The 14,566-nt window shown below is 40.3% G+C and overlaps 1 protein-coding gene across 1 annotated transcript; it reads left to right on the forward strand.

The window, feature by feature from the left end:
• Positions 1 to 820: 820 nt before the first annotated feature.
• LOC120045748 (p53 apoptosis effector related to PMP-22-like) lies at positions 821 to 12,515 on the forward strand. Its single transcript, XM_038990686.1, has 3 exons — positions 821 to 1,253; positions 9,869 to 10,009; positions 11,170 to 12,515. The coding sequence occupies exons 1-3, from the start codon at positions 1,049 to 1,051 to the stop codon at positions 11,379 to 11,381; spliced, it is 558 nt and encodes a 185-aa protein (XP_038846614.1). The 5' UTR covers positions 821 to 1,048; the 3' UTR covers positions 11,382 to 12,515.
• The last annotated feature ends 2,051 nt before the right edge of the window (positions 12,516 to 14,566 follow it).

Below are 14,566 nucleotides of genomic sequence, written 5' to 3' on the forward strand. Positions count from 1 at the left end.
ATATATTAATTGGCAATATTAACATCCTCAAAGATAAATGTAGTAATAAACATATTAGAAATATTGTTTGTGATACTACATTTCCCTCAGCAAGATGTTTTTGGTCAAATATCTATGGTGATATACAATGGGGGAAAGCATGGAAAATTCCTTACAAATATTGTGTCAGTAACAAGGTAAAGGAAGTTTCATTTAAAATGTTACATATAATTTATCCTGTGAAACATGTTTTGCAAAGATTCAAGCTGAATACTGACTATAATTGAGATTTCTGTGGTTTGGAGAAAGATTTAAAAAATTTACCTGTATTTATAGTAGATTTTTTGGGGATTGACATACAGAACTTTGTTACAAAGAAAACGGGACAGGTTGTGATATATTGATTTATTTCAGAAATTCTGGCATTGACAAAGATGTAGTATATTTCATTCAACTGCTAGTAATATTAGGTAAATTTCAAATTGAGAAATGCAAATGGTCTAATTCACAACTTTTTTTCCCCCTTTATAAATTAATTTAAACAATATGGCACTACTTAACAAAAATGAAAAACAAAAAGACAATTAAAACTTGTATTATTAATGAATATGATTTGTTTCTTTAGGATTCCTGGCAATGTAAATAGTTTGTATGTATGCTTGTTTGCATGTGACTATTCCTTTTTGTTTGTTGATAATTGTAAATAAAATACAAATAATTAATTTAAAACAGTGTATACTCATCAGACGTAATGATACGTCATCAGAAGTGTCCACTAAGGGGATAGGGTGTGTCTTTTAAGTGTTTGGATTGCGGCCACTGTCAATGGGTTGGGCTTGAGATGCTGGTTGGGTTGACTCTCGCCCCTCCGCCAAGCCTGACGAGAATGAGCCTGCCTGCCTTTCCAAGTAATTTAAACAGGTTTCGGCTACTGTGCACGGATTACGTTGCAATCTAGGGTGGGGCTTTCAGATTTGATCAGTAAAAAAGGTGTAGCCTACACAAACCCATACTGTATTTGGACGCCTGACCGCTTCTATCCGCACTGTCTGGTCTGTGTTTGTCGAATATGTTTCGCTGTGGAATTGCGTATCCAAGATGCAGGTGGATCGTACCACTTCTTTTGCTTTTTGCGATTATATTTGACATTATTGCCATTGCTGCTACTTCGGGATGGGTTGAGGACAAGGACGCAAAGTCCCACTACGCAAGTATGTGGAGTCAATGCCAAGGTCGGAATGACAACTGGGAATGCAAATCTCTCATGGAATTCTGTAAGTATCATATTGAAAAAAAATCTATAAAGATTCACTTAACAGCCCTAATCATAGTGACAAGGAAAATAACACTATATTAATTATTTGACAATATAGCCTTCTGTACTATAGTGTGTATGTATTCAGAATTTGATTTGGAGACTGCTCACAGTAAGGCTGATCTGGGGTGGGTGTAATTTGTGGAACGTTCCAACAGGAAACTGTTCCAAAGTACAAGGTTTGCCAACAAACAACACATACAAAGTAGCATGATCAGTTCACCTAGCTAACTAGCTGCCGAAAAACGTAATTAAATAACCCACTCCCTACAACTTTGTATGCGTTTGTTGGTAACCTTGTTATTTATAAAGTGTTTGGAACAGATTCCTGTTGGAACGTTACACAAATTATACCCACTCTCTGATCAAGATCATAATAACTAATATTCAGCCTACACAGTACAAAAGGTATTCCACAGAGGCATTTCATTAGTTGTATATTGTTTGTTGGGCAAGTGCATGGGCCTACTTCATGATCAACCTATTTCTTTATTTCGGTCCACAATTCCTTTTCCTTAAGTCAGCCCTCAACAAGCAAAGGAATGCTCTCATGGGGGTTTTTCAATGGCAAAGTGGCAGCCAGTCAGAGTAAACTTCGAACAACACTTGATTTTCCCTGTTTCCCATTGTCTTTACCCCCTGTTTGTTGGGTGTTTTCCTGCACATTTTCCAGCTACTATAACATCTCAACTCATCATGGTAATCAGCGAATATTTCTGATCAAGCACATATCCACTCAGATCCTTTCTCATACTAAATTAAAATGTTGGCTGCTTTAGATATATTGTAAGAATAGAAATCAAATGTCAGAGGTTGCGTCACATTTTTTACATGCAACCAAGGTTCCAATTCCTAACAATAGTATATGATAGAACAAAATAGAATAGAGAATTGCCTTTGAATATTGGTATTAACAGGCAGGATGGATTCATGTCAAGATGGCTTTCTCAGTCATGTTCTCAGGGCTATTTTTAGAAGTGTGATGAGTGCCCCTACCAAGCTGGAGAGGTCCTGCTACTAACCACTGCCAGACAATCTGTGGTGAGAAAAGATAATTGAGAAAATGCCTCTGTCTTCACTGGACACTGGTGAAGAATATCCATGTCTGGTACGTTCGGAACATATGCTATTACTCAAAACTCAGGAAGTACTGCTGCAGTCAGTCAGTCAGTTAGGACAGCTGTGTTGTCATTCAGGTAGCAGTCCAAATTGAGGAATAGTTTCAGCTCTCAGTAAACAACATTGTTGATGTTATAAGGAGAGGAAAAGACAGTTACACTTATCCCAGTGTCCTTGCTCAGTCAGTGGGTTACTTATCCCAGTGTCCTTGCTCAGTCAGTGGGTTACTTACCCCAGCGTCCTTGCTCAGTCAGTGGGTTACTTACCCCAGCGTCCTTGCTCAGTCAGTGGGTTACTTACCCCAGCGTCCTTGCTCAGTCAGTGGGTTACTTACCCCAGCGTCCTTGCACTGTCAGTGGGTTACTTACCCCAGTGTCCTTGCACTGTCAGTGGGTTACTTACCCCAGTGTCCTTGCTCGGTCAGTGGGTTACTTACCCCAGTGTCCTTGCTCGGTCAGTGGGTTACTTACCCCAGTGTCCTTGCTCGGTCAGTGGGTTACTTACCCCAGTGTCCTTGCTCGGTCAGTGGGTTACTTACCCCAGTGTCCTTGCTCGGTCAGTGGGTTACTTATCCCAGTGTCCTTGCGCAGTCAGTGGGTTACTTACCCCAGTATCCTTGCTCGGTCAGTGGGTTACTTACATAAATGCAACCATTCATTTACCCTAAACTGTGGGATTGCGTAGCAGGCAGGTGGAATTGGACTCAGAGAAATTAAATTGGTATAATTGTACCCTTCATTTTCATACCATAAAAAGTTAGTTTATAACTAGTCAAATACAAATCAAGGAGAATGATATATTCCTTTTTATTATGCGGTGTATGTGGAGTCAGTGCTGCTGGTCCAAGGTTAACAATGTTTGGGTGAGTGCAGTTGGCTGTAATGTCGCTATCTGACTGGTGCCATCAAGATGAACTAGTATTGACATATTACCACTGGAACACAACTTTGTTGTGATTAATCAACCCCAGCCGGATGTTGTCCATTCCAAGGGCCACTTCCTGTCCCTTCCTGGGTGGGAAGATGGCATGGAGGGATTCTCTGGAATTAGTGGTGTCATGTTGCATGGATGATGTTATGGGATTTGTTTGTCTTCACAATCAAACCCGTGTGAACATTTCAAATTGTCTCTGTATATTGTGTAATAACACAGTAATTACTATTGTATCAACATTGTTTTAATATTGTCAGACTAATTTATTAATCCCTCAATAATAGGAATTGCTTAATGGGGTTGAGCATTTTTGTGTGATTATTAGGCTATGTAATTTTTTTTTTGCCAAATCAATGTGATAGAGCCTACCTAAAACTGCAAGCATACCTCTTAGCTTGGAGTCACATAACGAACTTGCTTATTTAAAATGCACAGTGCATGAATGAAATCAACAATACTCAAACGTGCACCTTAACCAAACAGTGGCAAACTCAATTATAGAATCTGTACTTAATCGCTGTAGATGACGACTCAACTGATTCAATCGATTTAAGTTCAGACCCATACTTTTTCAAATTAACAACATTGGTTTGCCATTGGTTGTTTATTTTGAACTTGATTAGGAAAGTCACAAGACAGATGTTCCCCTTCTGGAGAGTATTTAGACTCAGGCATATTTGTGAGCTATCTTCGGCCCTGTGAGCTGTCCACATCACACTGTTTGAATTAGATTAAAGTACTCACACTAACATTTTAAAGAGATCCTTCACTAGCATTTAAAGAGATCCTTTGCAACAGGCAAACAACTGTAACAGTCGGCTACTAATACACTAAAACGGTTCTCGACCATGGACTTGAGATCCAGAGAAGCACATCATTTTGAGTGTGAGAATATCTACATTTCCTGAACACAAGGGACATTATCCTTTCTCATGCCACCTCTCTACATCGGTTTAATGTTTGAATGATACTCTACTGTATGGTTTAGTACACACAAAGTTAAACTTGTTAGACTAGGATCCCGTTGTCTGTTAGAGGCAAGTGAAGGCATGACTGCAGTGCCTGAAGCTCAGGCGTAGGCTGCCTGTCATTTAATCCTGATGGTAGACAGAGAGTGAATAATTTAAGGTGTGAGCTCTGCATTTGCATGCAACATATGTCAGTTAATAACCTACCACCAGTAATGTGTGTTGAAATATGATGCAGTTGTGATACTAGAACAAAGGTTTGCTCCGCATTGCAATGAAACCTATCAGGATTCAGTCATACATTTATTATAATACACTGGTTTCATTGCAATATTTGTGTTGCGGCATAACAATGTACTACCCTCCTTACCTAATACAGGTGTAAATATTTGACTAAATTGGGCCTTCCTCTATTAAACTTATGCTAAATAGTTTATTCTACTGACAATTACTTTTTGTTCATGTTCTTATATTTTCTTATTTCTTATTGTTGTTGCTTTGTCCAGCATGAACCTGCCAGTAACCATTTCGTTAGACTGTGTAAACCATGTGTTTCATGTACATACGACTAATAAAACTTGGAACTTGAAACTACTACAAGCGAGGGTACTTTCTGCAACAATGTGCAAGCGCATTGCTGGTTTCTTTAACATTCAAGAGAAGGAGATCAAACCAGACCCCCTAAATAGCTATGAGAGTCTCTCATTCACAACCTAATCTGATTGGGGGACAAATCTTTAATTTGTGAGAATTTCTTATTGTAGAATTCCATGGACAATGTGTTTAAACGTATTGGATGCATAATCACAACTTTTCTTTAAATGAGATGTTGTTTTTGGTGTCCTCCTGGCCCTGTAATTGTGTTATTGTTGGGTGTGGTAGGGTGTTTCTTTTTTTATTAAATACAGAAATATCTAATTCACATAAATATTCACACCCCTGAGTCAATACATGTTAGAATCACATTTATTCAAGTTAAAGTTTCAATGTTACATGCACAAGGACAGTGAAATGCCTTTCTTACAAATTCAAAACCCAACCAGTAATTAGTAATCAATAACAATGTACTGATGAAAAAAATTAAACGAGAAATAATAATAAAAAATATGAAATACACAATTAAGTAAGTAAGTAAGAATAGCATACTATATACAGGAAATATTTTTACAAGTTAGTTCCAATACCATATTTACATGTGCAGGGATACTGGAGTGATATGTATAGAGGTAAGGTGACTAGGCAACAGAATATAAGATAAATAGTAGCACAGTTTGTATGTGAGTGGGTGTGTAGAGTCAGTATAAATGTGTGTGAGTGATCAGGTGATGGAGTGAGTGTTTGTGTGTGTGTGTTGTAGTGATGGTGTCTGTGCATGTGTAGTGCCCTGTGAAGTGTGCATAGAGCGTGCAAATACTGAAATAAAAGGTCAATAAAGATACAAGGTAAACTCGGTCCGTGTAGCTATTTTGTTGGCTATTTATCAGTCTTATTGCGTGGTGATAGAAGCTGTTCAAGCGCCTGTTGGTGTCAGATTTCTGGGTAAGTCTCTAAGAATGCAAATGCATGCTTTTCAACCGATTGCTGCCCTCACCCGCCCGCACGACTAGCATCACTACTCTGGACGGTTCTGACTTAGAATATGTGGACAACTACAAATACCTAGGTGTCTGATTAGACTGTAAACTCCTTCCAGACTCATATTAAACATCTTCAATCCAAAATTAAATCTAGAATAGACTTCCTATTTCGCAACAAAACCTCTTTCACGCATGCTGCCAAACATACCCTCATAAAACTGACTATCCTACTGATCCTTGACTTCGGCGATGTCATTTACAAAATATCCTCCAACACTCTACTCAGCAAATTGAATGCAGTCTATCATAGTGCCATCCGTTTTGTCACCAAAGCCCCATATACTACCCACCACTGCGACCTGTACGCTCTCGTTGGCTGGCCCTCGCTTCCTATTCTTTGCCAAACCAACTGGCTCCAGGTCATCTATAAGTCTTTGCTAGGTAAAGCCCCGCCTTATCTCAGCTCACTGGTCACCATAGCAACACCTAGCACGCGCTCCAGCAGGTATATTTCACTGGTCATCCCCAAAGCCAACTCCTCCTTTGGCCGCCTTTCCTTCCAGTTCTCTGCTGCCAATAACTGAAACGAATTGCAAAAATCACTGAAGCTGGAGACATATCTCCCTCACTAACTTTAAGCATCAGCTGTCAGAGCAGCTTACCGATCACTGCACCTGTACACCGCCCATCTGTAAATAGCCCACCCAACTACCTTATCCACATATTGTTATTTATTTTTGCTCGTTTGCACCCCAGTATCTCTACTTGCACATCATCATCTGCACATCTATCACTCCAGTGTTAATGCTAAATTGTAATAATTTCACCACTATGGCCTATTTATTGCCTTACCTCCCTAATCTTACTACATTTGCACACACTGTACATGGATTTTTCTATTGTGTTATTGACTGTACGTTTGTTTATCCCATGTTTAACTCTGTTGTTTTTGTCGCACTGCTTTGCTTTATCTTGGCCAGGTCGCAGTTGTAAATGAGAACTTGTTCTCAACTGGCCTATCTGGTTAAATAAAAACATTTAAAAAAATAACTACACACCTGGATTGTATAATATTTGCACATTCTTTTTAATGTTCTTCAAGTTCTGTCAAGTTGGTTGTTGATCTTTGCTAGACAGACATTTTTAAAGTCTTGCCATGTATCTTCAGGACCATTTTAAGTCAAAATTGTAGCTAGGCCACTCAGGAACATTCAATGTCGTCTTGGTAAGCAACTCCAGTGAATATTTGGCCTTGTGTTTTAGGTTATTGTCCTGCTGAAAGGTGAATTTGTCACACAGTGTATGTTGGAAGGCAGACAACCAGGTTTTTCTCTAGGATTTTTCCTGTGCTTAGCTCTATTCCATTTATTTTTATCCTAAAAAATACTCCCTGGTCCTTGCAGATGACAAGCATACCCATAACATGATGCAGTGACCACCATGCTTGAAAATATGAAGTGGTACTCAGTGATGTGTTGTTGGATTTGCCCCAAAACATAACGCTTTGTATTCAGGACATAAAGTTAATTTATTTGCCACAATTTTTTTTATTTTTTTTTTACAGTTTTACTGTATTGCCTTATTGCAAACAGGATGCATGTTTTGTAATATTTGTATTATGTACAGGCTTCCTTCTTTTCACTCTGTCATTTAGGTTAGTTTGTGGAGTAACTACAATGTTGTTGATCCATCAGTTTTCTCTTATCACAACCATTGAACTTGTTTAAAAGTCACCATTGGCCTCACGGTAAAATCCCTGAGCGGTTTCCTTCCTCTCCGGCAACTGAGTTAGGAAGGAAACCTTGTTCTTTGTAGTGACTGGGTGTATTGAAACACCATCCAAAGTGTAAGTAATAACTTCACCATGCTCCAAGGGATATTCAATGTCTGCTTTTGTCACGCCCTGACCTTAGTTATCCTGTTTGGCGTGCAAGCCCGACGTCGGTACACTTATGACAACAGCCAGCTCAAAGTGCAGGGCGCGAAATTCAAAAGATATTTTTTTTTAATATTTAACTTTCACACATTAACAAGTCCAATACAGCATATGAAAGGTACACATCTTGTGAATCAAGCCAACATGTCCGATTTTTAAAATGTTTTACAGGGAAGACACAATATGTAAATCTATTAGCTAACCACGTTAGCAAAAGACACCACTTTTCTTACTCCATCAGTTTTTTACTCCATCAGTAGCTATCACAAATTCGACCAAATAAAGATATAAATAGCCACTAACCAAGAAACAACTTCATCAGATGACAGTCTGATAACATATTTATTGTATAGCATATGTTTTGTTCGAAAAATTTGCATATTTCAGGTATAAATCATAGTTTACATTTCAGCTACAATCAGAAATTGCACCAAAAGCAGCCATAATATTTACAGACACCAACGTCAAATACCTAATTACTCATCATAAAACATTTCTGAAAAATACATAGTGTACAGCAATTGAAAGACAGGCATCTTGTGATTCCAGACAATATTTCCGATTTATTAAATGTTTTACAGCGAAAACAAAATGTAGCGTTATATTAGCGTAGCCACAATAGCCAGAAACACTTGGGCGCCGACGACCAGTTCACATGCACGACAGATATTAGAAATAGCATCAAAATGTTTCTTACTTTTGGTGATCTTCCGTCAGAATGTTGGACAAGGTGTCCTTTGTCCAGAACAGTCGTTGTTTGGATCTGGAACAGCAAATTTCCCTCATCATTTAGCATGGGCACTTGCCAAGTGGCACGGATCTCTCCAACGTCAACAAAGTCAGAGAACGGAACACGGCAAAACTCCCGAAAAAATTTCAATAATCTGATTAAACTATATTGAAAAAACATACTTTACGATGATATGGTCACATGTATCAAATAAAATCTAAACCGGAGATGTTAGTCGTCCATAACGACAGCTAAACAGAAGGCAAATCCATGTCCCCTTTCGCGCGCTCCAGAAACAGGAAATGGACGGTCACGCCATACAAAGAGCTTTAATTCCACCTCAGACCAAGATAAACACGAAATTTCTTCTCTCACCGCCTCTTGACAACCAGGGGAAGGTGTATGAAGTGTACGTAGACTCTTACGTATCATGCCCATGTATAGGCAGGAAGTTGAACAGAGCATCGATTTCTGACATTCCACTTCCTGGTCAGGAAATGTGCTGCAGAATGAGTTCTGTTTCACTCAGAGAAATAATTCAAACGGTTTTAGAAACTAGAGAGTGTTTTCTATCCAATAGTAATAATAATATGCATATTGTACGAGCAAGAATTGAGTACGAGGCCGTTTGAAATGGGCACCATTTAACTGGCTACTCAATACTGCCCCTTGCAGCCATAACAGGTTATCTATGTTTTCTTTATTATTTTGGTTAGGTCAGGGTGTGACGATGGTGGGTTCTTGTTCTATGTTTAGTTGCCTGTCTGCACTATCCATATTAGCTTCACGGTTCGTTTTGTTATTTTGTTCGTTTTGTTCAGTGTTCATTCTTTAAATAAAGAAGAACGTACGCTTACCACGCTGCGCCTTGGTCTCCTCCCTACGACGGCCGTGACAGCTTTTTACATTTTTACCTATCTCCCTAGTCTTTGTGGTTGAATCTGTGTTTGAAATTCTTTGCTCGACTGAGGGACCTTACAGATAATTGTATGTGTGGGGTACAGAGATGAGGTAGTCATTCAAAACACTATTATTGCCATACAACTTATTATGTGACTTGTTAAGTACATGTTTACTCCTGAACTTATTTAGACTTGCCATAACAAAGGGGTTGAATACTTATTGACTCAAGACATTTCAACTTTTCATTTGTAAAAATGTTCCACTTTGACAAAATGGGGTATTGTGTGTAGGCCAGTGACACAAAATCTCCAATTTAAATTCAGGCTGTAAAACAATATGTGAAAAAGGGAAAGGGGTGTGACTACTTTCTGAAGGCACTGTACTAAACATTGCTTGTTGTGTTTTCAGCTTGGGCCCAGGCTGTGGCAGCTCTTATGATCATCGGCCTCATCATCCTTATCATAGCCTTCATCATCTCCTGTATCGCTCTCTGCTGCACCCTCAACATCAGCCTTCTGCCTGTCATCGGGGTCCTGCTCTTCATCACTGGTAAGAAACACAACACCTTTCTGTTCTTTTTGGGGCGGTTTCCCGGATTCATTTTACTCCTGGACTATAAAGCAATATCCATTAAATGCTTTTTAGTCCAATATTAGGTGTAATCTGTGTCAGGGAAACCGCTCCCTTATGTTTTTGTACTTCAAGTGTCTGAGCTAATGGAGGAGAAGTTAGTTATTGAAGACGTAGTGAAATATTAACAACTGTCTTTCCTTTGTTAATTTGGCCTGCCTCAAAATGTATTGCTCCAAACCTCAAACTACAATTACTCTCATACTTTAGTGCTTCCTATGCTCCTCCACGTTCCGAGGGGACTCAAGTAGCATGGCAACCATAGCTACTGTGTAGTTGGCGAGTCCTAAAGCTAGTCTTCTTATTTGAACCGTTGCCAATGAGAAGAGGGAGTGGGAGTTGTTTGTGTCCCTACTCTGCTCTGAGGTTCAGGGAAGGGCTGAGAGAATGTTCTGCATCTGGCTGAGTCACAGCACTGATAGTGAGATAATAGGAACACTCCCCCTCCTAGCTACTCCCCATGTCCCCCCTTCTGCAGCTGCCACCCTGGTGTGAAACCTGATAGCCCAGCCCGGCCTATGCCTAGGGGAAAGAGAGGCTACACAGTCACTCAGAATTACCCTGAAACTCTCTGTCAGACATAGCTGAATCATAGAGGTGTCTGACTATAAAGCCGCCGTCCTCTCATGAGAATGTTTTCCCAGTGTTTAGAGTGTAGTAAATAAGTATTAGTATTTAGAACTAGTTCTGACTGGATCACCAGTATATGTGGACGTAAAGTAGTAACAGTAGTAATCATCGCTATGTGATCCATTGTTTGATCCCACTTTGTGATTCGCCATCCATACAGTAAATTTTTTTAAATATCAACTTTACCTCACAGTACATCCACTTTATTATCCACCTTCTAATCTAAATGACACATGCTCTAACTTGTTGTTACATCTAAGCCCTAGAGATTTAAGTTCACACACCCTCACGCTAGTTTTGGTAGACTCTCACACTTATGTGTCACTGTTCCACAGAGTCAGCCTCCTCCCCTGTTTGGAATGATCCATCCCTGATGACCCGCTCTGTTCTGCCTGTTTCTGAATGTTCCACCACTGACAAATCTCTGTTCTGCCTGTTTCTCACCACAGTGGTCATTCAGTTCATCGCCCTCATCATCTACCCAGTCAAGTTCAATGACCTGATCTTCGAGGGGCGATACGACTACACCTGGGCCTACGGCTTCGGCTGGGGGGCCACCATCCTCTGCATCGGCTGTGGGATCCTCTTCTGCTGCCTGCCTCGCTACGAGGATGAGCTCACGGGCCTCGCCAAGACCAAATACATCTATACCTCAGCTTAGAGGAACCACGGACACCCCCAGGCTACATCTCAATAGTCTGAAGGGACTTCCCTTATTTCCTTCCCTCCTCATCCCCTTTCCTTCCCTTTATCTTATTTTTCCCTTCTCTTCATCTCCTTCCCTTCATCTGCACTGAGGAAAACAACACAGGATAGTGAAAGCAATATAGTAGTCACCTACCAGGAATTTACTTTCACCTGCTCAGGTTCTTTCATATCAGCCAGATGAAGGAAAGGAAGCCCACTTTAGACTATTGAGATGCAGCCCCAGGCGGACAGAAGACTATTGAGATGCAGCCCCAGGTGGACAGAAGCACCTCTGCCACCACAGAGGACACATCATTGGAGGTCACTTTTGTCATTTCTAACAACGCTGAATGCCCTCTCCGTTGGAAGGATCCCATAGATGTGCCCTATTTCCGACCCTATACTGATCCCTATATTGATTTGAGTGGTCCACATGTTACCAGGGGAGGTTGCCAGGTATGGCTAATCCAGAGGCTTTTTTTCTATCACCTTTGATGTTTTTCCACGTTTGATGTTTGTGTAGAGTAGTTGAAGTGACTCAGAAGCAATATTGCAGATTATACATTAAAAAAATGTGCATAAACTGCCATAACCTTATCCTTAAATTAGTTTAATGCAAAATCACAGAAGTGCACTTAATATCAACGGTAAGGACTCCATCCAAGAGTTGATGGATAATGTCAAGTCTTCTTACCAGCTGAGTTAGAGGGCGTATGCCCTACATACAAAGCTAATGTATTTGAATGCAGGATTGTTGGATGTTTTAAGATGTCGCCTTTCAAAAATGTATTCACTTTAATCCTAATTTGAATGGTTCAGGTCATTTACTGGCTAAACTGAATTGTAAGTACAGTAGGGAAAATGTAAACATGAATGTATGGTGCAAGGAAAGACGCAAGTGTTGATTTGCTTTTATTCAATTAGTTAAAGAATTCTGTTTCTAGTCATTGTATTATGCAACACACAGCTGTATTTTAAGATTTTCTGTCCTTTTTTTACATTTAAGTTTTCTTACTCCAACAAGGACAAGTTTTAGCTATGAATGGGTATTGCTGGATTGCATTGTTGTGACAAATGAAAACTAAAACAAATAAAGGAGAAATACACATTTGGCCTGGATTCAATCTGTAGATTGTGGATTCAATCCCCTTTAAATTTCAATCGCGCTACAACGCTGATATTCGGCGCTGCAGATTGAATGTCCATTCCAGGTGCTGATAATGGTAACCAACATGAAGCACCCAACCACAGACTTTTACATATACAGTTCATTCAGCATTTGAAAGGATTTCTATTGGTCAACAGCTTATCTTGGAATGTGAAAAGACACATATCTAACCTGCTCCGAACAAATAATTTACGAATTGTGGCAGCACGATATTTTGCAATTGGTGTGAACGACATCATAAACAAGACATACTATTAAAAAAATTCTGATGAATTATTGGGACGAATATAACAGATTAAATTGTGTTATCATTGAAGTTGGAATACTGTACTGTGTTATTGTAAAGTGGTTAAAATATTAAACATCTTCTAGCTATAGCTAATAGCACCCCAGTGGACTCTGTCCTAGTGAATAATATACTGTACAGTTGTGGCCAAAAGTTTTGAGAATGACACAAATATACATTTTCTTGTTGATCTGATACAGGCCCAAGGACAGGGATTGGACTAGATAAGTAACTGAGTCATCTTATCTAATTGTGTGTTTTTAATCAGTGAATCAACCATGTGTTTTAGATTAGTGCAAATGGTGATGCCTCTGCACTTTGGTCTCGCAAAAACTCAGGAGAGATCAGTCAACCAGTAAAATAAAGCTGGATGTATTGGTAATGGTCCTATCATAGATTGACCGTGTGGTCAAAATAATTCTCTTGCCTCTGCTGTGAGAATCCCATTGAGGACAAAGGAGAAAGCATTTGATACACAATAGCAAGGTACATTACATAAACAAAAGTATGTGGACACCTGCTCGTTGAACATCTCATTCCAAAACCATGGGCATTAATATGGAGTTGGTCCTCCCTTTACTGCTATATCATCCTCCACTCTTCTGGGAATTGATATTGGAACATTGCTGCGTGGACTTGCTTCCATTCAGCCACAAGAGCATTAGTGAGGTCGGGCACTGATGTTGGGCGATTAGGCCTGGCTCACAGTCGGCGTTCCAATTCATCCCAAAGGTGTTCGATGGGGTTGAGGCCAGGACTATGTGCAGGCCAGTCAAGTTCTTCCACACTGATCTCGTCAAACCATTTCTGAATGGACCTCGCTTTGTGCACAGGGGCATTGTCATGCTGAAACAGGAAAGGGCGTTCCCCAAACTGTTGCCACAAAGTTGGAACCACAGAATCATCTAGAATGTCATTGTATGCTGTAGCGTTAAGATTCCCTTCACTGGAACTAATGGGCCTAGCACGAACCATGAAAAATATCCCCAGACCATTATTCCTCCTCCACCAAACTTTACAGTTGGCACTATGCATTGGGGCAGGTAGCATTCTCCTGGCATCCGCCAAACCCAGATTTGTACATCGGATAGCCAGATGGTGAAGCGTAATTCATCACTCCAGCGATCGCGTTTCCACTGCTCCAGAATCCAATGGTGGCGAGCTTTACACCACTCCAGCCGGCGCTTGGCATTGCGCATGGTGATCTTACTGTAGGTGTGCGGCTGCTCGGCCATGGAAACCCATTTCATGAAGCTCCCGACGAACAGTTCTTGTGCTGACGTTGCTTCCTAGCTTCCAGAGGCAGTTTGGAACTTGGTTGTAAATGTTGCATCCAATTTTTACACGCTACGCGCTTCAGCACTCAGTGGTCCCGTTTTGTTAGCTTGTGTGGCCTACCACTTCACGGCTGAGTGGTTGTTGCTACTAGATGTTGCCACTTCACAATAACAGCACTTACAATTGACCGGGGCAGCTCTAGCAGGGCAGACATATGACGAACTGACTTATTGGAAAAGTGGCATCCTATGACGATGCCACGTTAAAAGTCACTGAGCTCTTCAGTAAGGCCATTCTACTACAAATGTCTGTCTATGGAGATTGCATGGCTGTGTGCTCGATTTTATACATCTGTCAGCAACGGGTGTGACTAAAATTGCTGAATCCACTCATTTGAAAGGGTGACCACATACTGTTGTATACATAG

Source organism: Salvelinus namaycush, chromosome 4 (assembly GCF_016432855.1).
Source record: "Salvelinus namaycush isolate Seneca chromosome 4, SaNama_1.0, whole genome shotgun sequence".
Lineage (NCBI taxonomy): Eukaryota > Metazoa > Chordata > Actinopteri > Salmoniformes > Salmonidae > Salvelinus > Salvelinus namaycush.